The 26,789-nt window shown below is 46.5% G+C and overlaps 1 protein-coding gene across 1 annotated transcript in view; it reads left to right on the top strand.

Moving 5' to 3' along the window:
* Nucleotides 1-26,789, top strand: part of LOC147609342 (LisH and RanBPM domains containing protein) — a 46,982-nt gene that overhangs the window by 777 nt on the left and 19,416 nt on the right. Inside the window, exon 2 of the mRNA XM_086787693.1 lies at nucleotides 82-223. Within this exon, the coding sequence (XP_086643819.1) occupies nucleotides 82-223 (142 nt within the window). The remainder of the gene's footprint in view (nucleotides 1-81; nucleotides 224-26,789) is intronic.

Here is a 26,789-nt window from a genome sequence, read left to right as displayed (position 1 = left end):
GTTTGCTGAATTCGTTTGTAGAGTGTGCTGCTGTGCTGCCGATATTGTATTGCTGTTTGCTAAGCTCACAAGTTTTTGCAGGTCATTGATGATGGTGATGTTCGGAAAATAGTGCTGGCTTATCTGGTGCATAACTATTTTAAAGAGACAGCGGAGGCTTTCGTTTCTTGCACGGGCATGAAATGTACTTTTGATTGGTCTGCAGAACTTGACAAGCGGAAATGTAAGTGCGGCTCTTTTTTTTCCCCCTTTGTATTTGCAATGGATGGAGAGAGAAACGAAGGAGCATGAGTGATACAAATGGGTATACTGAGCCATGGAAGAAGTAATTGAAAGAAAACGAAAAACAGCTATCACTAGTGTATATACATGTGATATCAGCATTTGACCCTGTGTATGAGAGAGAGGTAGATGCATCATATTACTGTCTGCTGAGGCGGAATATGACCTATGAGACCCATACAAATGCATGGCATGCATATACAAAGGGGGAGTTAGGGAGGAAGTGTCTCGATGGTGAAGTATCTCTACAATGAAGGTGGACAAAGAACTTCCTCAAATAAGTGAAGAAAACGTGTGCGGATGCTCTACCCTAATCATAGACGGCCCAGTTGTCTTCTTTCGGAGATGCTTTGACTTTGGCTAATTCTACATTCTTGTCTTCCATAGTCAGCCCTGGCCAACCAATAGTCCAATCATCATTAAATGCGATGCTAATTGTAGCTCCGCTCAATCTTGCAACACCTACCTTGCAGCGGTCCAAGATCAGCATTTGTACCACCTTTGACTTTGGCCTAGACTCGAGCATGACTACCCTAACAACTCAACCTCAAAAAAACAACAAGACCTTATCCATACCCTAATTAAGAGTGGGTTCATGGGCATTTTTTTCCAACATGCTCAAGCTTTCCTTTGCGGGCCCTTTGGCATTGCCAATGACGAGTGGTGCATTTACCTACTTGAACAAATTGACAAACTCCAATTGCACTTAAGAGGTAGCTTCATGAACTGGAAGGTCACAACACACCCTAGAAAACAAACCAAGCTTGGCAATAGAGAGCACATAAAAATAAGAAATTGTTGCAAAAGTGAAATAAGAAACGAAGCAAGTCTTGCACAAGAAGATCTGTGGAAAATAAGCTGGCATGTGCTTGCCCGTGCCATGGCTAATCTTCAGCATGAACTGACTTAATCCTTGATTAGTGCAACAGGTAGGATGAGTATTTAGGTCACCATCAGTAGCAGAAGCATCAGAACCATCATCCTTATCATCATCGTAAGCATCAACTTCAGGAACATCAACATCATCATCAGATTCAGCAGCCTAATCATTATCAGCAGCACAAGGAGGGTATAGGGGCATGTCGACTGGTAGCAGTGCTCTATACAGCAAGCGGCTAAGGCCTCAGGGGTGGCCGACATCTGATGGACACAACAAAACGCATCATTAAATGAAGTGGTCATGTTTTTGTCCATTTTTCAAGCCGACAGGGAACATGGCCGACTGCATCCTTCACCATATATATACAACATAAGTGCATAATCAATTCATTCATTCAGTAGTTGATCATCTCATTCATCTCTAGCATCTGTAGAAGGGGCCTAGGTCACCCCTATGGGGCTGACCATAGTCCTACATCATCTACAAGCATAAAGTTACCTTTTTGTACCATAGTAATAGAAGAAAACCCTGACACCCAATCTCTCTCTTCTTCTTTCTCCTCTGTCTTAATCTAATTAGCATTAATGTTCTTAATTAGGCTTAGGGCTATGGATCAGTACACCAAGGCTTTTGTGCATGCAACATTGGTATCAGAGCATTCAGGCTCAGCCTACTAAGCAATGTCCCGAGGAAGGTGCATAGTTCTAGCAGAAAGGATGCAGTAGGGTAGTAGATGGAGTGGTCTGCAAAACAGGCGAAGCTAGAGGAAGCATTTCTTGAGGGTAGTTACGCATACCCAGTACTTCATTTCCAAAGGCCTAGCAACAGGCATGATCAGTGCCGGTAGGTGATCCGACGCTGTGTCAAGGTTAAGGGAAAGCAGGCATGGGGACAACAGTGAACAGATGTTGAGTTCTTCATCAAGACTTGGAAGTGGAGATTAGGAGTGAAGGTGTTCATGCAAAAATATCAGTCAGTAAAGTAAAGTGTCATGTGCATGCTTGCCCATGTACATTCTCAGGGCTAATCCAGAAGGGGCAGCCAAGAAAAAGACCATTAGAACTAGGATTTTGAGCACAAGGTGCAGAAGAGAACCAGTTTGGACTTGGAGCAAGGGCATGGAAGGCATAGGATGCTGTCGGCTGTTGGAAGGGATCTGTCGGCTGAAGAGTCGGCTGTGCCAAGACAAGGCGGCTACAGGTGTTACAGTTTATGTGGATGTGTGCCCAGTCGGACAGCGTTTAAAAGCATTAAATGCACTGTAGACTGGCCGACCAGCAGTCGGCCAGTATGCCAAGTATTCAAGAGACTATAAATAGGCATGAAAGCTCCTCATTGTAATCATTCAACTCTTTAGGAGTTGGGTCCAGCATTAGGACAGATTTTGGTGATGTTCACCTTTTGTATGAGGCAGCCTAGGGCTGTAGAGTTAGGTACCTTTTTGTACCATAAGAATATACTGAATTTCCAGCATTTCTCTCTCTCTTCTCTCCCTTCTATCTACGTTTTTGCATCAGCAGGTTCTCAGTGGTGTTTAGGGCTGAAAGAAGACCCCCAAAGCTTCCGCAGACAGAAGGGAGAGTAGAGAGAGAGAGAGAGAGAGAGATGCTGGACATTCAGTATATTCATATGGTACAAAAAGGTACCTAATCTACAACCCTAGGCTGCCTTCTTACAAAAGGTGAACATCACCAAAATCTGTCCCTAACTTGGACCCAACACCTAAAGAGTTGAATGCCTAACACAATGAGCACTCTTTGCCTTATAAAGCTTATAAAGCCTCTTGGACCTCTTGGAGTACTGGCCGACTGCTGGTCGGCCAGCCTGACTGGTCATAATTCCACATTATCTGAAGCGCCTGCAGCCGACAACAGCCCCTGGTACAGCCGACTCCAACTGGTTCAGCCGACAAACCTTCTGCAGCCGACAGCCTCTTCCAACGCAGCCGACAGGTCCTTACAAGTCATCCATGCTTTGCTCACTGGCCTCTTTTGCACTCTGTGCTCCAAGTCCTAGCTCTAATGCTCTTTTTTCTGGCTACCCTCTTCTGGACTAGCATCTGAGAATGTCGATGGCATTTTATGCACATGACATCCCCCTCTGCTAAACTTGATGACGGGATTCCAACCTGTTCTTGGATGACTGTCATCATCCCACTCTATTCCTGGAGTCCCTCTGTCATCCATCCAACTCTGGCAACCCTTTTCACTGAAAACCCGGCCCGGTCTCTAGAACCACTCTGACTCTGAATAATATCTATGCATCTGTTCTCTCCAGTCCCCAATCCATTCCTGCCCTGACTCTGAACACTGTCTTGGTCTTCATTCCTGAGAAATGAGTCTGGCACTCACATCATCCCTTGGAGGGTAATCCTCCCTTGGGACTGTTGCCTGAGAACCTATCTGGCTCATAGGACTGCCATCCCCTATGGCTTTGTGGAACACCACCAACAAACCTCCTGGGAGCTCTTCCCGATCCTGTGCTCCTTCTTGTGCAATTTATCTCTCTCTCTCTCTCTCTCTCTCTCTAAATCTCTTAAAGTTTGAAGTTATAAAAGTGGATTGCTGAACTCACGAAACTCAGGATACAGAAGGCGGTGTGAGACTTGTGTGATAGGATCTTTAATTACGAATACTTCCGCTGCATGTTATACTTACCCACTTGGAGAATTTGTCAGATGTTGCATTTAGTAGTCAGCCATAGCTGTAGGTTGCATTAGTTGCATATAGATAAGCTTATGGGCCAGACCATGGCATGGCCAGCCCATAAAGGGTAGCATCCAGGCCATAGGAAGGCTGCCCTACCTATGCCCCATTTGCAGTCGGCTAGCACTAATTGCTTGTAGGCAGTAGTAGTCGGCCAGCATGGCAAGGGGATGAGACCAGGTCGTGAGCAGTACCAAGTCGGCCAGTAGTTAATGCATTAAATGACATTATTTGTCCACAAGGGACGATAGGGCTTCTACGAACCGACCATCAGCTTTTGTACATATAAACGCATGTGCATTCCTCCCATTCATGCATTCAGGTATTCAACAAATTCAGCAAAGTCAGGATCAATTCCAAGCATTCCCGGGACTCCACGAAGGGCATCTTCAGCATTCAGCCAACATATTGCATCCCTTAGTTTTGGGGTTGCATAGTGGTCATTGAAGAGCCATTCAAAGGAGCTTGGATAGCATTTGGATTAGCCTGCGTTCGGTCTACATCGTCCTTGCGTCTGGCAGTCCCGAGTCATCATTCATACTCATTGTAAGTTCTCCTTGTAAGTTCTCCAAAGATTAATATAAGCAAATACTCTTGCTTGCAGGGGGTGTCAAATCCCCAAGGATCTCCTCGTGGAACGCTCTTGGTATGAGACTCGAAACCTGCAAACAAACCAAACAAACAAGAAGGGGGTGCAGGCCTGACTCACCTCCCAACCACGACAGCCGTGGGCAAGCCCACAAACTTGGCTGTCCCCACCGAGCCACGAGATGAGCTAACTAGCTGGACGTATCGACCAATCTCTTACCTCGTGACGTCCCATACCGCCACGAAGCTACCCTCGCGGGCCTCAAGACTGCTGCCGGCCGTGGCTGCATGAAGGAGGTGCACGTCTGCACTAGATCCAGGCTCCTGACCATAGAGCTCTCACAAATCATGCGAGACTCTATATGACTAATGACTAACCTTGGCCACCCTTTTATAGGCTCTTGGCCGGTCAATCATCGGGCGTCCACACTTGGACGCCCGCCCGTCCATACTTGGGTGCCCGCCCGTTAGTCTATCCCTAACTCAGCTTTTCAAGCTGCCTGCCTAGCTCCAAGCTTCCCCAAACCTTGAAGCTAGTCTTGTGTGCGTGTAGCACACGGTAGATACACACTGTGCACATGACAGGGGGGCCCCTCCTCTAAGAGCTCACTCTTGAGCTCACTCTTGAGCTCACTAAAAAGCCAGGGTAATCTCTCTCAAGAGTAGTCAATGTCTCCCATGGAGCGTCCTCCTCAACACAATCCTTCCACTTGATCTTGTATTTCGTGATAAGCATATTACGCAATCTTCTTTCACGAAATCCAAGAATCTTTTTAGGTTCGTGTGGAACAAATTTCATGTCCTCGGCATCTATGATTTCGCGAGGAGTAACTAACTGGTCTGTTCCACCCAGTACTTCCTTAAGTCTACTGACATGAAATACAGGATGAACTTTCACATGAGAAGGCAAATCCAGTTCATATGCAACTGAACCAATCCGTCGTGTAATACGAAATGGTCCACAGTATCTAGGGGATAATTTCGGAGATCGACCTGTCCGTAAAGTCTCGGAATCTTTCGGAACTCGCAAATACACCATCGTTCCTTCAGAGAACTCTCTGGGTGAACGATGTCTATTAGAATAAAATCTGTCTTGGTCTTGAGCACTTCTAATAGATTCTTTCGCAACTTGTAACATTTCTTGCATATCTTGCAAAAAATTACGCGCTGCATCATGCTGAAGTCCTGAGAATCCTACTGTAACAGGCGATCTAGGTAGAAAACCATACATAAGCATGAAAGGACTAAAACTTGTACTCGTATGCTTAGTACTGTTATATGCAAATTCTAACATAGGAAGATAATCCTCCCATGAACTTTGTCTTTTGGATACATATGCTCGAAGCATATCCTCCAAAATTTGATTCACTCTTTCAGTCTGGCCATCAGATTGAGGATGATATGAGGAACTCAAATTCAAAGTTGTTTCCAACTTCTCAAAAACAAGTTTCCAAAAATCACTCGTAAACTTAGAGTCCCTATCATTGACTATGTCCTGCGGTAACCTGTACAGTCTAAACAATTGCTCGATAAACTGTCTTGCTAATTGTGCAGCTGTAATAGTCTTCCGGGTCGGTAAAAATCTAGTCATTTTTGTCAAGTGATCTACCACAACCCAAATAGAATCGTGGCCTTGATGTGTTCTTGGCAATCCGGTAATAAAATCAAAGTGTGCAACAGTATGTCAATAAGTTTTGGAAAGTGTTCCTTGAGGTAACTCCTTTTATGCAAATCACTGAGGATGAATCACTGAGGATGAAAGAAAGAGAAAGTTTCGCTCCGGATTGCAACCAGCTTATCGTTCAGGCATTGAATTGCACCCGAAACATACTTTGCAACAGCTTACAGCGTTTGTTCTTGCTACGGAGCAATTGGTGCTCAAAATTAAGCAAGATTAAGGCGGTTCAAAGGGCAAAGACAAGGCTGTCCCAAATCTGCAGGTGGACAGCCACCTAAAAAGAACTTCCAAGAGACCAAGAAGGGAGGTAAAGCTGAAAATACGTCATCTAAAGATCAGGGCCCAAAGAAGAACAAATTTGGCTTGACCCCCGAGCAAAGGGAGCAATATGCCAAGGAGGGAAAATGCTTTTCTTGTGGCAGCAAAGAGCACATGTTTCGACAATGCCCTGACCGCAAACCAAAGCATGAGGATAAGCAAACCAAGGCTGATGTGCATGCAGTTCCCAATGTGCAGGGAAACACAAAACATGATGCGAAAGAGCGAATGGTATGCAAAGCATGGGGTCAAATCAAGGATCAGCCCGCCTTATTCACGTTTGTGATGGCAGCTGCTTTGGTGTCATGTGCACAGTGTGTATCTACCGTGTGCTACAGGCACGCAAGACTAGTTTCGAGGCTTGGGGAAGCTTGGAGCTGATTGACGAGCTGAGTTAGGGATATACTAACGGGCGGGCACCCAAGTATGGACGGGCAGGCGCCCAAGTGTGGACGCCCGATGACCAGCCAAGAGCCTATAAAAGGGTGGCCAAGGTTAGTTATTGGGATATAGAGAGTCTCGCGAGTTTGTGAGAGCTCTACGGTCTTGGAGCTTGGATCAAGTGCAGACATGCACCTGCTTTATGCAGCCGAGGCCGGCAGAAATCTTGAGGCCCACGAGGGCAGCTTCGTGGCGGTATGAGGCGTCGCAAGGAGGAGATTGGTCGGTATGTCAACCTAGTTAGCTCAGCTCCTGGCTCGGTGGGGATAGCCAAGACTGTGGGCTTACCCACGGCTGTCATGGTTGGGAGGTGAGTCAGGCCTGCACCCCCCTTGTTTGTTTGTTTGTTTGTTTGCAGGATTCGAGTCTCATACCAAGAACGATCACGAGGAGATCCGTGGGGATTTGACAGTGGTATCAGAGCATACCTCGTGAACGAGCAAGTCGGTAGGTAGAGAAGATGAGGTCGAAGAAAGGTATGTGTTAAAAAAGCTTGCTGTTTTTTCTGTGCATACTGCTGTTTTCAGATTCAGTATATGTTTTTCTTCATCAAAGAAACCCAGGTTGATGGGGATGGTAGATGGTAGGGTCGTTTGCTTTGCAAAGAAGAGGAAAGATTTGTTTGTGCAGTCGCATGAATTGCAGGGAGAGAAAACAGAAAAAAAGCATGGTTTGCTTTTCGTTGAACGATTGAGAGAGCGTTTGTGAGGAGGAGGCGCTGGCGGGTTTTGCAGGCGATGGGCTACCGACGGCTACAGGCGCCTAAGGCTTGCGTAGCCAGGCGGCCAGGCTTGCCAAGCCAGGCCCACGTAGGCGCGTAGGCCAGGCAGGCAGGTGCCCAAGCCAGGCCAGGCCGGCGCTTAGGCCAGGAGGCGCCCAGGCAGGCGCAGGTTGGTGTAAAGGCGTCGGCAGCACATCAGGCGACGGCAGTAGATGACGTCTGCAGACAGCACGCCGGCGGGGCTAATCCAAGAGGAAAGAAAAAAAAACAAGGAAAGCACACGCTTTTTTTTTAAAATTTTCGTTTTTTTTGAGTTTATTTTTTTTAAAAAAGTTTAAAACCCCTCCTCTAAGGTTTCAAGGTGTTTTTTTTTAATTTTTTTAAAAGAAACTAGCCAAACTTAGCTTTTGGGGGCTTTTAGTTTTTGTAGACACCTTTATAAACCCCCTTAAGTGGGCTTCTTGCCACACATCTCTCAAGTTTTCAAGCTCTCAAGTTCCCTTGCACTTTCATTGTGCAAAGATCGAATTTTCTCTCCACTTACCCTTTTCACGATGTCGACCCAAGAATCGGAGTTGGAGCTCCTTGTGGAACGCGAAGGCTTGCCGGCTACGAAAGGTACCGATGCCGATCTTTTTGACGATTTTGTGTCAAAATCAGATTTCCAAGAGTTCAAAGTAGATCATCGTATTGACTTGATCCCTGGTGCTCATCCTGTCAGTATTCCACCTTACAGGATGAGCCAAGCTGAGGAAGATGAGTTGGCTAAACAACTCGAAGATTATTTGAGGATGGGTCAGATCCGTCCAAGTAAATCACCTTGGGGTGCACCTTGTGTTGCTTAGGAGAAAGAAGGACAATACCTGGAGAATGTGTATAGATTACAAGAGATTGAATAAGTTGACCATTAAGAACCGTTATCCTCTTCCTAGATCAGATGACCTGATTGACCGGTTAGCAAGAGCGAAATATTTCACGAAGGTAGATTTACGTACTGGCTATCACCAGATACGTATTCATGAAAGGCATGTCGAAAGAACCGCCTTTCGGACTAGGTATGGCCATTACGAGTTTCTCGTATTACCTTTTGGGTTAACCAATGCTCCAGCCACTTTCCAGCAAATGATGAACGATCTTTTTCGTGAACATTTGGGAAAATTTGTGGTGGTGTTCCTGGATGATATTTTGATATATAGTCGTGTCACGTGCATCCCGCACTTGGATGCCACGTAGACATTTCTGTACAGAAGGTGCAGGACCTGGGATGGTGAACTGGTCCCATGTGAGCCCAGTCCGGGACGAGTCAGCCAGGGATCCATCTCAGTCGTCCGAGGTCAGGTGTGCATTGTCCTGCACATGAGTCCAAGGTCGGGTGTGCATTGTCCTGCACAAGAAGCAGTGCCAGTCCGCGCTGTGAGTCTCCCTCTGGAATGATGTCAGATGTGCTGTGTATCTGGTTTGCAACTGGATGCCAGACATCTGTAGGCATGTAGGTTTGCATGTAGAGATGGGGCCAGCCCATAGGGCTACCCCAGTGCAAGGATTTGCATTTGCATTCTTAGTATGGGCATGGGGGAGGTGTAGAACCACCCCCAAGGGGCCAGGAGAGCCCAAGATTTGCCCACCAGCCAAGGCATGGGTTGGAGGGGCTGTCGGCCAGCTGTACTACTGCTGGACAGGCAGCCGTCTGGGTCCAAAGCCCTAAACAGCAGGCGGCCAGATGTAGGGGCAGTCCCCACACCCATGCGTAGCATGCCCAGCAGCCAGGGTGCTGCCCAGAAGCATGCGCAGAATGGCCAGATTATTGCATAAGTGTGAAAGCAGCAGTTATTAAAGTGTGAAAGTATTTTATTAAAATACTCAGTCGTGGAGCTTCCTGAAGCCAGCCGACTGCATGAAGGGAGGGGTATAAAAGCCCAGCCAAGATCTCATTGAATCCATCTCATAATTCACCAAGAGCTCCAAGCAACCAAGAGCCAGGACAGCCAAGAACATTGCTAAAGCAAAGGGGTGAAGGACTGAAGGTCAAGGGCAGGTTTTCCAGCCAAGAAAAGGTCAAGTACTTTGTATTTGTTTCAGATTTTACATCATTCTAATAAAGCAAATACACCATCCGTGGTGGGGGCCCTACAGAGGGTAATTGGGACCCAATACTGTGTCCTCTCCATCTCCCCTTTCTCTCTCTATTTTCTGCACATCGTCTTTCCGTTTGTGCGTTAATTCCGTCGCGAAAAGAGTGCTGATTTCTGAGTTTTGAAGTACCGATCCTTCTCCGAAGCTTCCGCATATTACAGTGGTATCAGAGCTCACTTCAAAGACACAAATTCAGCAAAGAAAACCAGAAATTTTTTTTGCTCGTGTGGTTGGTTTTTAGACGCCGGTGGACTACCCCTTTCGGAGTGACTCCTGTCCCTCGAAGGACGGTTGGTTTTTAGCCTCCGGAAGCCTCCGGAAGTCTCCCACACAGATAGTGGATGGTCAGACTGCATTCCGGAAAGGAATTGCATTTTCCCGCTATGGCGAACTTCGGCGACAAGAGAGAACCAGAACCATGGGACCAGAGTGCACCAGGCAGCCCAGCTAGGGCACCCGGCTTGAGTGTACAAGACATGTTCCAGCAGATGATGCGAGCAATCGCAGACCAGACAACCAAGTTGGATGAGCAGAAGGCGCGGATTTTGGCTCTGGAGGAGCGTTCTCGCTCTCCAGCGTCGCGTTTTCCATCTCCTCCTCCCTCTCCTTCCGTACCCCAGATACCAGATCCTCGTCACAGGGACCCTCTCGAGGGGTCACAGCCGCAGCCAAGCTCCTTTGCAGATGCGTGCATTGGAGATTCGACAACGAGAAGACGAAGCCATGCGACGAGTGGAACACGAGCGTTACCTCAGAGCTTTGGACGCCAGATTGACACCAGCGGCGCCCTCGAATCATTTTCCCGAGAAAATGAATTTCAGTAAGTATAATGGTAAACTCGATCCCACTACTCTGTATTCATGGTTACATCAATTTGAAGCTTACTTTGCCGCAGTTAGGAAAACAGATATTGACAAAGTGATCTTAGCTAGTTGGTATTTGGAAGGTGAGGCCATTCCTTGGTGGACTCAGTGGGCTCATGCCCACACCAGATCAGGTATGGCAGCTTATGTGTGGGACGAGTTCGTCCGAGACCTTAAGCAGCGGTTTCTACCGCCCCACTACCTTGAGCGACTCGAAGACGAGTTCAGGGGAGCGCGTCAGAACGCGCAACCAGTCCTTCAGTTTGCCAATAGAATTTCGACCTTGTGTCTGTAATTAGGCTTATCTGATACGGACAAGAAAGGGCAGTTTTTGTATGGCCTGGACACGCAAATCCAATGGGAGGTGCGGATGTTTAGGCCAGCCACCTTTGAGGACGCACTCTCGCTTGCGCAGAGTGCAGAAATGAAACACAATGGTGGCAAGCCCAAGACTTCCCAGCCGGCTTCTCCCAAGGCTAACACCTCGGGGGGCAAAAGCCAGAACCAGACGGGGTCTTCCCCAGGACAGAGCCCGGGAGCCTCTGGCTCCAAGAACTCGAACAATGCGTCTAAGCTTACTCCAGACCAGAAAGCGGAGGCAGGCAAGACAGGTGGCAAGTTGAGTGCTGAGGAGCTTTCTCAGTACAGGAAGGAGGGTAGATGTTACTTTTGTCACACAAAAGGACATACTTCTCAGGATTGTCCGAAGAAACCTCCAAAGGCCGCCGCCGCCTCCACAGCTTCCGTGGTGAGCACAGCTCCCACACAGACCCCAGTGGCTACCCCTAGTTCTTCAACCCCCGGTGCTTCAGTTGGAGCAATTATTAGCCGGGAGCTCGAAGATAAGCAGAAGGGCGCCCATGACCAGGAGTATGAGCGCAACGAATTGCTCAAGTCCTTTGGCTACATAGGTGGCCAGAGAGTCGTTGTCTTGTTTGACAGCGGCAGCACGGAGGATGTGATCACGGAAGAGGCCGCTAGGCGTGCCCGTTTCGAGCTAACTCCGGTGGACAAACAGGTTGAGGGTTTTAGCACAGGTATGACAACGAGCGTCAAGTATGAAGCTCTAGGTGCTAAATTAGTGATTCAGGGCATAGAGTTTGTGCGTGACTTTATGGTTGCCCCTCTTGTAGGAGCAGACATAATTTTGGGTATCCAGTGGTTTCACAAGTTTCTTCCTGATGTCAAGTGGGACAAGCACACGCTCCAGATTGACCGGAATGTGTCAAACACCCCGGTGACCATTAAATGTGAGCCAGGTATTCCAAACTTTCCGCTCATAAGCCACTTGCAGGCTAAGCGAGCAGTCAGGAAAGGCGCACAGTGTGCGATGATTTACATCCAGACAGCCCAGACGGTGGCCAGTGCTTTCGAGAAGTACTCGGTTCTCCACGAAAAGTTCCAGAAGTTTTTTCTTCGGGACAGTCTCCCTCCCCAGCTTCCCCCGTCCAGACCGGAGGATCACAAGATTGACCTCCTCCGAGGCTCGGAACCCCCGAGCAAGTTTCCGTATCGCCTTTCTAAGGCAATGGAATCGGAGTTGGACCGCCAACTCCAAGAATTGTTGCAAGCTGGCTTCATCCGCCCCAACGTGTCGCCATTTGCAGCACCGATCTTATTTGTCAAGAAGAAAGATGGGTCTTCTCGGTTGTGTGTCGATTATTGTGCACTCAACAAGCTGACTGTCAAGAGCAGATTCCCGATGCCTCGAATTGACTATATTCTCGAGAGGCTGAATGGAGCTAAGGTGTTCTCTAAATTGGATTTAAAGAGTGGGTACCACCAGGTTCGGATTGTTGAGGGGGACATCCCCAAGACAGCTTTCCGTACAGAACGGGCCCACTATGAATTTGTGGTTATGCCATTTGGATTGACGAACGCCCCAGCTACATTTAACCGCATGATGATGCGTATTTTCCGGGAGTTGATTGGAGTGTGTGTGTTCATATTTTTGGACGACATACTCATATTTTCAGCTACAGTTGAGCAGCATGACATTGATGTGGAGAAAGTCCTTAAGTTGCTGGAAAGCAACGAGCTCTATATCAATGAAAAGAAGTCAGAATTTTATCTGTTTCAGGTTCATTACTTGGGATATATAATCAGTGCCGAAGGTGATGGGGAGAAAACAGAATTAGGGTTTCAGTTGTGGGAGACACACACACAGAGAAGCAAGGGAGAGAGAGAGAGAGAGTTGTGGGGATAAGTCAACTCATCAAGTATGAGTGTGTGACTCCCCTATCACACATGTATATTGCACTAGTACACATAGTGCACTTAGTACATTAAAAGTACTAAGTGTACTATGTACTATAACTTATGGGCTTGTACACACTATAAGGGTGGGCATAACGCCTTTACCCCAACAACCTCCCACTTAAAGGCAAAGTGCCCTTAAGTAAAGGAAAAGAAAAATCAGCATGTACATGATAATATACAAGGCCATATCAAGGCTGAAAATGGCCTCATCCAATGCCCATCAAGTGTCTGCAATGAGCAAACCGCTCCGGAGGCAAACTCTTCGTCAACAGATCAGCCGGGTTGTCATCCGTATGAATCTTAACAAGCTGAATTTGCTTGTTCTCTATCACCTCTTTGATGAAGTGATACTTCACGTCCACATGCTTCGTCTTTGCATGAAAGACAGGGTTCTTTGCCAACTGGATGGCACTCTGACTGTCACAATGCAACAATGGAATATCCCCTGTATATCCCAAATCAACCACTAACCGAGATAGCCATAATGCCTCCTTGCAGGCCTCTGTGGCTGCAATATACTCGGCCTCTGTAGTAGATAAGGCTGTGCACTTCTGCATCCTGGATATCCATGACACAGCACCTCTTGTGAATGTAAACACATAACCGGTAGTAGACTTCCGGTTATCTGGATGACCGGCATAATCCGAATCCGTGTAACCATGCACTAATGCATCCTGTTTGCCAAAGCAAATGCACAAATCCTGAGTGCCCTTCAGGTATCTCATGACACCTTTCACTGCTTTCCAATGCTTCTTGCCAGGGTTGGCCATGTATCTAGAAACCACTCCCACTGCAAATGCAATGTCCGGCCTAGTAGCAACCATGGCATACATGAGACTGCCACAAGCTGAAGCGTACGGAATCTTGGCCATATCAGCCCTGTCTCTATCTGACTGTGGGCTGTCCATAGCACTGAGTTTCACATATGGAGGCAAAGGAGTACTAGCTTTCTTCCCCCCGTCCATATTGAACCTCTGCAAGACTTTGCCAATGTATTCCTTTTGAGACAAATACAACACATGCTGATTTCTGTCCCGAAGTATCCTCATACCCAAAATGTGATTTGCATCACCCAGATCCTTCATATCAAAGGTCTCATGCAGCCTCTTCTTCAAGGCATCCATCTCTTTACGAGATTTCCCGGCAATCAACATATCATCAACATACAAGATGAGGATCAATAGACTGCCATCCAAAGCTTTCTTGGTGTACAAGCAGTGATCTATGTCACTTCTCCTGAATTTCTGAGATTTCATGAATGTATCAAATTTATGATACCATTCTCTTGGTGCCTGTTTGAGCCCATAAAGACTCTTTTTCAGCTTGCATACAAGCTTCTCCTTTCCACTTACTGCATAACCCTCTGGCTGCTGCATATATATCTCCTCATGGAGATCACCGTGAAGAAAAGCAGTCTTCACATCCATCTGAATCAAGTCCAGATCATCATGCGCAACCAAAGCCAACACAGCTCTAAGTGTGGTCATTTTGACCACTGGAGAGAAGATCTCATCAAAGTCCACACCATATTCCTGCTTGAAGCCCTTAGCCACTAACCTGGCTTTGTATCTTGGCTTTGCATCAGATGCAACTTTGAGCCTGTATACCCACTTGCATGGCAAAACCTTCTTGCCTGCAGGCAAATGCACCAACTTCCAAGTTCCATTTTTATGCAGAGAATCCATCTCTGACTTCATGGCACGCTCCCATAGAGCTTTGTCTGCCCTCTGTAAAGCCTCTTTATAACATGAGGGCTCTCCACAGTCAGTAAGCATCAAATAGTCAACCCCTGGAACAAACCTGTCAGGGGCTTTGGAGGGTCTAGTGGACCTCCGTACCCAATGACCATCATTTGCAGGTTGCTGTCCAGCCTGCATATCACCCATTGGTGGCTCCTGTTCCATGCCATAAGGCTGAAAAATCATGCCCGGTATATCCTCTAACTGTGGTATATCCATAGGGATATCTTCTGCCATATCTGGCTGTCCATTTGGACCATTTTCAGCACCATTTAAGGGCTGGTTTTCCTGCTGTAATGGCTGATTTACAGCCCTTTGTTGTTGTCCATGATGTCCATCATCATCAAAGATGACTCTGCCAGGCTCCTGTTGCCTTGCAGGCTCCTTATACATGCATGTTTCATCAAAAATGACATCATTGCTGCGTATGATCTTTCTATTCATGGGATCCCAAAGTCTATACCCCATTTCACCTCTGTCACCATATCCTAGGAATATGCATTTGTGAGACTTAGGATCAAGTTTGGTGCGCATTTCCCTGCGTATGTGCACGTACGCAACGCAACCAAACACTCTCAAGTGCTTGTATGACGGAGGCTTCCCTGTCCATACTTCTTCTGGCACTTTCCCACCAAGCCTCGTGTTAGGTGACCTGTTTATAAGGTGAACGGCTGTCATAACAGCTTCAGCCCAAAAACCATGAGGTAATGCAGCATGTGACAACATAGAACGGACCTTCTCCTGTATGGTCCTGTTCATCCTCTCTGCTGTCCCGTTTTGTGGAGGATCATAAGGAGTAGAGAGCTCCCTCTTGATGCCTTTAGCATCACAAAAGTCCTGAAACTGTTTGGACGTATACTCTCCACCATTGTCGGAACGCAGAGCCTTCAGTGTTTTGCCAGTTTGATTCTCAACATGAGCAACAAACTTCTGAAACACTGAGAATGTATCACTCTTCAAACGAAGAGGATAGACCCACACCTTGCGTGTGGCATCATCAATAAAAGACACAAAATATTTTGCCCCTCCCAAAGAAAGCTGAGGCATCTCACATACATCTGTATGCACAAGCTCTAACTGAGCATCTTTCTGTCCAAGAGCTTTCTTGTGGGGGCACTGTAGTTGCCTACCATATATACAATGCTCACAAAACTGAAAACTTGAAAACTTTAGAGAAGGCAAGTAACCCAAACGAGACAATTGCTCCATTCCCTTGACACTCATGTGTCCCAACCGGCTATGCCATATAGAGATTTCCGGCAGCTCGGTTGCATTTACATTAGCATGGTGACAAACACCTGCATGCATAAAGTAAAGAGTGTCCACCTTAGAGCCTCTGGCAACAACCAGTGAGCCCTTACTAATTTTCCACTTTCCACTACCAAATGTGGTAACATAATCAGCATCATCAAGCTGTCCAGTAGAAAGCAGATTCTTCTTGATCTCAGGCACATGCCTGACATCATGGAGCATAAGCTGTGAGCCATCTGAAAATACAAGCCTCACATCACCTCTGCCAAGAATTTTGCATGCATGGTTATCACCCAAATAAACCACTCCTTCATTGCCAGCAGTATACCTGACAAACAAGTCTCTGCAACCTGTGACATGAAAGGAGGCACCTGAATCAATGATCCATGAGTGCATACCATGACCACCTGTAAGAAGTGAATGGGCATCAAGTGAAGACGTAAAGAGGACCTCATCCTCACTGCCACCTGCATGTGACACATTGATTTCTTCGATCTTGACTCCACTTTTGCCCTTTGGCTTTACATCTTTGGCTTCATCTTTCTCTTTGTCTTTGCCTTTTCCCTTTTCCTTTTGATCATTTTTCCATTTGTAGCATTGTTTTTTAATGTGTCCCTTCTTGCCACAATAATGGCATTCCAAATCCTTTTTGGAGCGAGACTTGCTCCTTCCCCTTTCTTGGCTTTTCCCCCTTTGCTGGGATCTCCCACGTGCATTCATTGCATTGGACTTTCCAACAGAGTTGTTTTTCCTGTTCATCTCTTCTTGAAGAAGAGCACCCTCAACATCTGCATATGACAGCATAGCATTCGAATTGCTAGTGGCTGTCCTAAATGTGTCCCAACTCTCTGGCAAAGTGCATAACAAAAAGGTGGCTTTGAACTCATCGTCCATCGCCAACTTTTGATTGATGACCTGGCTGACAATACCATTAAACTCATTGAGATGGGCTGTCATAGAAGCCCCTTCCTTCATCTGAAGACCTATGAGTTTCTTCAACCAATACACTTTGCTTGAGGCACTTTGTTGGGCATACAAGTCCTGCAATCTCTGCCACATTCCCCAAGCTGTCTTCTCTTCACGAATGCTGAAAAGTAATGAGTCTGACACAGACAACATGATAGTAGATCTTGCCAGCTCATCCATATCTTCCCACTCTTCAGCTGTAAGAGAAGCGGGCATCACACCCCTTTCTTTGATAGGCTTGTGCTGCTTTTTCTGAAGCAACACATTGTAGCACTGGGTTTGCCAAATATCATAGTTATGCGAGCCTTCAAGCTTCTTGATGTGAAGCAATGAAGAGCTCTCACCTGTGGTTGCCATAGCAATATGCAACCTGTAAATGCCTGACTCCCTGCAAATGTGCAAACACTGCACCCAAGATGTGCAAACACTGCACCCAGAGCACACAAAGTGCTCACAAATGTTCTCCCAAGCTTTATCTCCCACTGCGGAAGCAAGAATGCAACTTTTCTCCCACTGTATGTGATGAAAACACCAAAATCTGGTTGCTGCAGATTTTGGACAGCACCTTAAATGTGCTCTTTTGCCCTTCCAAAGTACTGTACAGCAGTACTAAGTGCTCACCAATGATGTACCAAACCTGTACCGGCAAGTACAGCAGCTGAATTTGAACCTTTTGGTCACTCAAAACAATGTACAGCCATGCCAAAACATGCACAAAGCTGTGCCAAATCTGTACCAGCAAGTACAACAGCAATAAATGCTCTCATGGCTGTCCAAATGAGTGAAAATCGGACTTTTACAGTCCTGTACACTGCATACAACAGTCCCGAACAGAAATTGGGCAAAAGCCCCTTGACTGCAAGCTGATTTTTGAGGATTCAAGGCATAAATGTCTTGCCTGCTGCTTTGCCAAGCTTAACAAGCATACAAACTTGAAAAGCCCCTTGATTTAAGATCAATTGCTGATCATACATGGTACATTGACGCACATGAAGGCATCCAGAGTGTTCACGATGCTTCCCCCTGGCCACATATACATCAAATACATGAAAGCCCCTTGATTTACAGGCACATTGAGTGCTTGTAAGGCATCAACACATTATCCACAGCATCAAACGCGATTGCCTGCATGCAAATCCCCTTGATTTGCACTGCAATTTGCTGCAATTTTGCCCAAATGTGCGATTTTTCACATCATACAGCATGTATGAGTTCTTAATTGCACAATTACATCAAAAGCCCCAAATTTCGACATCCAATTTCTTGCAAATTGATCCTGATTTGACCAATTTCCTGCAAATTGATCCTGATTGTGACCAATGTCACCCAATTTTGCCAATTTTGCTCAAAATTGAGCAATTTGGGCACCTGTACCTGCTCAATTGCTTGAATTGATAAGAAATTCCCAAAATATTGAAGGCAAATACCTCTGAAATTTCTGATTTTTTCTGAGTTTCTTGATTTGCAGGCTGAGATGGAGGCGGTGGTGGCGGCGACTTCGGCGCTGGGCAGCTTCTGGAGCAGCTGGGCAGCCCCGTGTGCTGGTTGTGGGCAGCCTGGGCAGCCACGTGGGCTGGCTGCGTGGATTATCCTGGGCAGCCTGGTTGGGGTCGATTGCTTCAGCCACCAATTCCCAAGCGAGCGAAAGGGCCCCCTGCGGTTGTTGTGTGTGTCGCCGGTTGTGATATGCAGCCTTCTCCGCCTGCGTATACACACCCGCGTATACCAATGATGCTTTTACACACCCGCTTACAAGCTCGTATCCAGCTTCGCCTTCGCTTAACGCCCGCCTGTGCTCCACGCTCGACGCCTACACGATTGTGTTGCTTTCGCCTAGCGCATCTACGCCCAGCGCTCGCTTGGCTCCAGTGCTAATGCGCTTTGCAGCCGATTAGCCTGAGTTCGACGGGCTCCTCTTCGTTATGCTGCCTTACGTATCTTTACGCTTTATGTGTCCAGGCCCCTTGCTGCAAGCCTACGTAAGCTGCATCATCGACTGGTGCTGCTGCGCCTCTTCACACACAGGTTGCGCCCAACCTGTTGGTCGTTTCTGGCTTGACTGGAGACTCTGCTTGTACTGAAAGGCAACCTGTTGGTCGTTTCTGGCTTGACTGGAGACTCTGCTTGTACTGAAAGGCTCTGATACCAGTTGATGGGGAGACAGAATTAGGGTTTCACTTGTGGGAGACACACACACAGAGAAGCAAGGGAGAGAGAGAGAGAGAGTTGTGGGGATAAGTCAACTCATCAAGTATGAGTGTGTGACTCCCCTATCACACATGTATATTGCACTAGTACACATAGTGCACTTAGTACATTAAAAGTACTAAGTGTACTATGTACTATAACTTATGGGCTTGTACACACTATAAGGGTGGGCATAACGCCTTTACCCCAACAGAAGGCATTCGACTTGATCCGGCTAAAGTGGCCGAGATTGTTAACTGGGAAGTACCTCAGACCGCTTATGACATTAGATCATTTGTGGGTATATGCCAGGCATATTCCACCCACATTGACAAGTTTTCGGATCTCTCGGCAGACCTCACCGATCTGCTAAAGGGAGTGAAAACAAGGAGGCAAAAGATTCGAATGACTCCACGAGCGTTGGAGGCATTCCAGAACCTCAAGGTGGCTTTGTCTGAAGCGCCTTGTTTAGCCCTTGCCTCATGGGACGAACCATTTCAGGTGATCACCGATGCGAGTAACATTGCAATTGGAGGTGTATTACAACAGAATGGTCATCCGGTAGCTTACATGTCTCGTAAGTTACTGTCCGCCGAAAAGAACTACTCAGTCTACGATCGTGAACTCCTAGCAGTTATACAGGCCTTGAAACATTGAAAACATTTCCTGTATGGCCGTGACTTCGAGGTTCGCACTGACCATCAGGCATTGCGCTAGATTCAGACGATGCCAAGTGCACAGTGGAGTGATCGACAACACCGCTGGAGTCAGATATTCCAGCAATTCGGTGGCATGATTGAGTACCTTCCAGGAAAGGCCAATCCAGTGGCCGATGCTTTGAGCAGGAAGGGACAAGTATCTGCGATTTAGACCACTAGATTTGACCTTGTTGGTACTGGACTAGAAAACATGAAGCACACGTACGCGGATTCCGAGGAATTCGGTACTCAGTGGGAACAGGCATTGGATGCCATAGGACCATGCCATTTTCTGATACGCGATGGTTGGCTTTACTACAAAGGCCGACTGTGTGTCATGAAATCATTTCGGGCAGCTCTTCTCCATGATGCCCATGACGCCATTACAGGTGGTCATAGGGGCATGAATTCGACTCTGGAGAAATTAGAACGGCAATACTATTGGCCAAAGATGAGGCGTGATGTGTTTACATATGTACAACGCTGTGACATTTGTCAAAAGGTGAAAGCTCCTCGTGGAAAGAAGATAGGGTTGTTACAGCCTTTGCCAATTCCTGAGGGTCCTTTCCAAGACATTTCGATGGACTTTGTCACAAATCTGCCTCCCAGTCCGAGTAAGCGTAATGCACAGTGTTTGACTATTGTTGACAGGTTCAGCAAATTTGTGATGCTTATTCCTTGCAGGGCCAATGTGACCGCCGAGGATGTTGCCCAGCTATTCATTCGGCATTGGTACCCGATTGGTGGGATTCCTAGGACCATAGTGTCAGACCGAGATGCCAAGTTTACCAGTCATTTTTGGAGGGCATTGTTTGATAATTTTGGTACTAAGTTGAATTTTTCCAGTGCACAGACAGATGGCCAGACAGAGATATACAACCAGTTGGCCTTTGATGTGCTGAAGTGTTATGTCCACGATCAGCAAGGTAAGTGGGAATCGTTTTTGCCTTTAGTTCAAGCTGTTTTGAATGACTCTTTTTCTTCAGCTATTGGCAGGACTCCATATGAGGCAGCGTTTGGAAGGCCTTTCCAGTCGTTGTTAACCAGGACTTCGTCTTCAGTACCGGAGGCGAACAGAGTGACGGAGTCTTACCAGGAGATCCTAGAGTCCGTTAAAGACAGATTGGCTAAAGCGCAAGAGGCCTACACTCGACAGGCCAATAAAGACCGAAGGGATATGAAGTTTTCGGAAGGGGATTGGGTGTATCTTCGGATTATGAAGCAAAGATTGAAGCAGGTGGGCAAGCGATGCCCAAAGTTGTCTTTCAGGAGCTTCGGACCATTTCCCATCCGGAAGAAGATTAATGAGGTGTCTATGCAGTTAAAGCTACCTCCGAGTTGGACTATGCACGATGTATTTCATGTCAGTTGGTTAAAGCCATATGCAGGTCCACCCCCTTCAGAGGTCAAAGACGAAGCGGAACCAGACATCATTGATGAAGCAGAAGTAATGGTGCCAGAACAGATCCTTCTGAACCGTTTCAAGCATGGCTCAAGCCGAAGACTACGACAGTTCCTCACGAAGTTTCAGGACCGAGAAACTCATGAAGCGGTATGGCTCGACAAAGAATTTTTCGAAGACTATCCGGCATTATTGACGGACTATTTGGAGGCTATGCAGCTTCCGTCAAGTTAAGCAGAAGGGGATGTCACGTGCATCCCGCACTTGGATGCCACGTAGACATTTCTGTACAGAAGGTGCAGGACCTGGGATGGTGAACTGGTCCCATGTGAGCCCAGTCCGGGACGAGTGAGCCAGGGATCCATCTCAGTCGTCCGAGGTCAGGTGTGCATTGTCCTGCACATGAGTCCAAGGTCGGGTGTGCATTGTCCTGCACAAGAAGCAGTGCCAGTCCGCGCTGTGAGTCTCCCTCTGGAATGATGTCAGATGTGCTGTGTATCTGGTTTGCAACTGGATGCCAGACATCTGTAGGCATGTAGGTTTGCATGTAGAGATGGGGCTAGCCCATAGGGCTACCCCAGTGCAAGGATTTGCATTTGCATTCTTAGTATGGGCATGGGGGAGGTGTAGAACCACCCCCAAGGGGCCAGGAGAGCCCAAGATTTGCCCACCAGCCAAGGCATGGGTTGGAGGGGCTGTCGGCCAGCTGTACTACTGCTGGACAGGCAGCCGTCTGGGTCCAAAGCTCTAAACAGCAGGCGGCCAGATGTAGGGGCAGTCCCCACACCCATGCGTAGCATGCCCAGCAGCCAGGGTGCTGCCCAGAAGCATGCGCAGAATGGCCATATTATTGCATAAGTGTGAAAGCAGCAGTTATTAAAGTGTGAAAGTATTTTATTAAAATACTTAGTCGTGGAGCTTCCTGAAGCCAGCCGACTGCATGAAGGGAGGGGTATAAAAGCCCAGCCAAGATCTCATTGAATCCATCTCATAATTCACCAAGAGCTCCAAGCAACCAAGGGCCAGGACAGCCAAGAACATTGCTAAAGCAAAGGGGTGAAGGACTGAAGGTCAAGGGCAGGTTTTCCAGCCAAGAAAAGGTCAAGTACTTTGTATTTGTTTCAGATTTTACATCATTCTAATAAAGCAAATACACCATCCGTGGTGGGGGCCCTACAGAGGGTAATTGGGACCCAATACTGTGTCCTCTCCATCTCCCCTTTCTCTCTCTATTTTCTGCACATCGTCTTTCCGTTTGTGCGTTAATTCCGTCGCGAAAAGAGTGCTGATTTCTGAGTTTTGAAGTACCGATCCTTCTCCGAAGCTTCCGCATATTACAAGTCGTACTCTTGAGGATCCTGTCACACACCTCACGATTGTCTTATCTATTTTAAGACAGAATCGACTATATGCTAAGTTAAGTAAATGGGAGTTCTTTATGACCGACATCATTTACTTGGGACACAAGATCACTCGAGATGGATTGAGCATTGATTATGACCGACTTCAGAAGGTTCTGGACTGGCCTATACCGCGAACAGTGAAACAACTTCGTTCTTTTCTCGATTTTGTAGTCTTTCTTCGGAAATCTGTACGGGAGTACTCTCAGCTCACACTACCGATGACCGACTTATTGAAAGGTCGTGGACGTAAGTCAAATTAGCCTATCACTTGGAATAACGATTTGGATATGACCTTCAGACTTTTGAAAGATAAAGTCAAGGAAGCACCTATCTTAGCATTACCTGATCCTAGTCGGCCTTATGTTCTTGAAACTGATGCCAGTGACTATGCTATCAGGGCTGCTCTATTTTAAGATGGTAGACCGGTTGCTTTTGAAAGTAAAAAGCTAGACGACACTCAATCTCGTTGGCCAACCCTTGAGAAGGAGCTTTATGCTGTGATTCATGCTCTCAAGGTTTGGAGACATTATTTATATGGCTCCAAGTTTGTGGTATTGACTGATCATCAGTCAATCAAGTATGTGGTATTGACTGATCATCAGTCAATCAAGTATGTGTGATGCGGATGATTTGAGAGGAAGGAAAGCTCGTTGGACAGAGTTAATGCAAGATTTTGATTTTGAGATCCGTTATCGGAAAGGGTCCATGAATAGTGTTGCAGATGCGCTTAGTTAAATTATGAATTCTTTGTCATTCACCGAGATTTCTACTGACTTATTTCAGTCATTGAGAGGGCTTTGCAGGACTAATAGTTATTCTGGTCCATTTTGGCAGAAGATCCAGGACGGGAGCTCATTGATTGACCAAGACTCGATGACTGAGCAGTCTACCATTCAGGCTGCAGGAGGCCAGTGGATGATTCGGAATGGTTTACTATTCCGTAATGACAAAATTTGTGTACCACAGATCGCGGACATTAGGTCCAAGATTCTTAAGGAGTGTCACGACGCCCCTTCTGCTGGACACCCTTGGGTACACAGGACGCTGTCATTAGTGAAACACACTTTTTATTGGCCAAAGATGAAAGAGTATGTAGAAGATTATGTTCTCAAGTGTCAAATTTGTCAGGCAAATAAAGCTGAACGCTTTAGACAGGCTGGGTTGTTGCATCCTTTGCAAATCCCAGGTAATAAATGGGAAAGTATTTCCATGGATTTTATTACCGTTATGCGAAGAACACATCAAAGCCACGATTCTATTTGGGTTGTGGTAGATCGCTTGACAAAAATGGCTAGATTTTTACCGATCCGAAAGACTATTGCAGCTACGCAATTAGCACGGCAGTTTATCGAGCAATTGTTTAGACTGTACGGGTTACCGCAAGACATAGTCAGTGATAGTTTACGAGTGATTTTTGGAAACTTGTTTTTGAGAAGTTGGAAACAACTTTGAATTTGAGTTCCTCTGATCATCCTCAATTTGATGGCTAGACTGAAAGAGTGAATCAGATTTTGGAGGATATGCTTCGAGCATATGTATCCAAAAGACAGAGTTCATGGGAGGATTATCTTCCTATGTTAGAATTTGCATACAACAGTACTAAGCATACGAGTACAGGGTTTAGTCCTTTCATGCTTATGTATGGTTTTCAACCTAGATGAACTGCTACAGTAGGATTCTCAGGACTTCAGCATGATGCAGCACGTAATTTTTTGCAAGATATGCAGGAAATGTTACAAGTTGCGAAGGAATCTATTAGAAGTGCTCGAGACCAGATAGGTTTTATTCTAATAGACATCGTTCACCCATAGAGTTCTCTGAAGGAACGATGGTGTATTTGTGAGTTCCGAAAGATTCCGAGACTTTACGGACAGGTAGATCTCCGAAATTACCCCCTAGATACTGTGGCCCATTTCGTGTTACACGACGGATTGGTTCAGGTGCATATGAATTGGATTTGCCTTCTCATGTGAAAGTTCATCCTGTATTTCATGTCAGTAGACTTAAGGAAGTACTGGGTGGAACACATCAGTTAGTTACTCCTCAAGAAATTATAGATGTCGAGGACACGACATTTGTTCCGCGCGAACCTGAAAAGATTTTTGGATTTCGTGAACGAAGATTGCGTAATACGCTTATCACGGAATACAAGATCAAGTGGAAGAATCGTGTTGAGGAGGACGCTACATGGGAGACATTGACTACTCTTCAGAGAGTTTACCCTGGCTTTTTAGTGAGCTCAGGAGTGAGCTCTTAGAGGAAGGGGAGTATGTCATGTGCACAGTGTGTATCTACCGTGTGCTACACGCACGCAAGACTAGTTTCGAGGCGTGGGGAAGCTTGGAGCTAGGCAGGTTGATTGACGAGCTGAGTTAGGGATAAACTAACGGGCGGGCACCCAAGTATGGATGGGCGGGCGCCCAAGTGTGGACGCCCGATGACCAGCCAAGAGCCTATAAAAGGGTGGCCAAGGTTAGTTATTGGGATATAGGGAGTCTCGCGAGTTTGTGAGAGCTCTATGGTCTTGGAGCCTGGATCTAGTGCAGACGTGCACTTGCTTTATGCAGTCGAGGCCGGCAGCAATCTCGAGGCCCGCGAGGGCAGCTTCGTGGCGGTATGGGACGTCGCGAGGAGGAGATTGGTCGGTACGTCAACCTAGTTAGCTCAGCTTGTGGCTCGGTGGGGACAGCCAAGACTGTGGGCTTGCCCACGGCTGTCATGGTTGGGAGGTGAGTCAGGCCTGCACCCCCCTTGTTTGTTTGTTTGCAGGATTCGAGTCTCGTACCAAGAACGATCACGAGGAGATCCGTGGAGAATTGACATTTGGGTATTGAGGTTGAGAACATGGGACCTCAGATTGAAGCCGAAGCTGCCTTTGTTGGCAAAGAGATGCAGGTTACCCCACTAATAGGGAAGTTGCGCATACACATCCAGGACTACCTTGATAATGAACATTTCTTAGTTGCACCACTAAATGGATGTGATGTATTGCTGGGCAAGCCATGGCATCATAGGCTTGAGCCTCGCAAAGAGTACAAGACCAACATGATTTCTTTTATGCATAAAGGCCGCATGCATTTCATTGATGCCGGCAAAGAAGGGGATTCCATCCCACTTGTATCTCACATCCAGATTAATAAAGCAATAAAAAGAGTCTTTCTGCGTACTTGGTTTTTGTTCGTGATAGCATTGTACCAAATCAACAAAATGTGGATGCTATGACTTACAATAGGCTGAATTTTCTTCATGCATTCAACGATTGTTTTGCTGATGCATTGCGAGGTGAATTACCTCCCCAAAGGCCCGAGGATCATTGCATAGATCTTGCAGGTAGTTCTCCACCTAACAAACCCGCATACCGTGTGAGTGCCGCATAACAAGAAGAGATCATGAAGTAGGTAAATGAGCTTTTAGAGAAAGGTTTGGTTCAGCCTAGTTCCTCACCTTATTGCACTCCTGTGCTTATTGTTCAAAAGAAAGACGGGTCATTCCGCATGTGTGTGGACTATAGAGCTTTAAATAAGCTTACCATCAAGAATAGATTCCCAATTCCACGTATTGATGACATTTTGGATAAGCTTGATGGTTCGGCTTGTTTCAGCCGTCTTGATTTGAAGAGTGGTTATCACTAAATACGAGTGGTGCCACAAGATGTCCATAAAACTGCATTCAGGACAGCTTTTGGATTATATGAATTTTTGGTCTCACCAATGCTCCTGCCACATTTAATCGTATGATGGATAGGATATTCCAACCCCATCGCAAATTCACATGTGTATTCTTTGATGACATCTTGGTTTTCTCCAAGAATGAGCAGGAACATAGAACTCATTTGGTCACCGTGTTCGAAGAGTTGCAGAAGTATAAACTTTTCATTAATGCCAAGAAAAGTGAGTTCTTTCTTTCCGAGATACATTATTTGGGTCACATTGTATCCAAGGATGGAGTAACAATGGATCCTGTAAAGATAGAAACCATTCGGAATTGGCCAGAATTGCATAATGTACATCAAATACGTAGTTTTTTGGGATTATGTTCATATTATAGACGTTTCATAAGGCATTTTGCTATGATAGCCACCCCTCTACATGATCTCACAAAGAAGAAAGCCACTTTCAAATGGACTCCAAAAGAACAGGATGCCTTCTTGCAGCTCAAGCATGCTATCATGTGGACCCGTATTGATTGTTCCTGACTTGCAAAGGTGTAACACGCGGAAGCTCTGGGAGTCTTCTTTCAGTAACACTCTTGGAAACCATCTGATGCAAAAATGCA

This window comes from Cibotium barometz, chromosome 51 (assembly GCF_041138505.1).
Source record: "Cibotium barometz isolate CiBa-2024 chromosome 51, ASM4113850v1, whole genome shotgun sequence".
NCBI lineage: Eukaryota > Viridiplantae > Streptophyta > Polypodiopsida > Cyatheales > Cibotiaceae > Cibotium > Cibotium barometz.
Note: the sequence above shows the minus strand (reverse complement) of the source record. Positions and strands in the feature narration are given on the sequence as shown.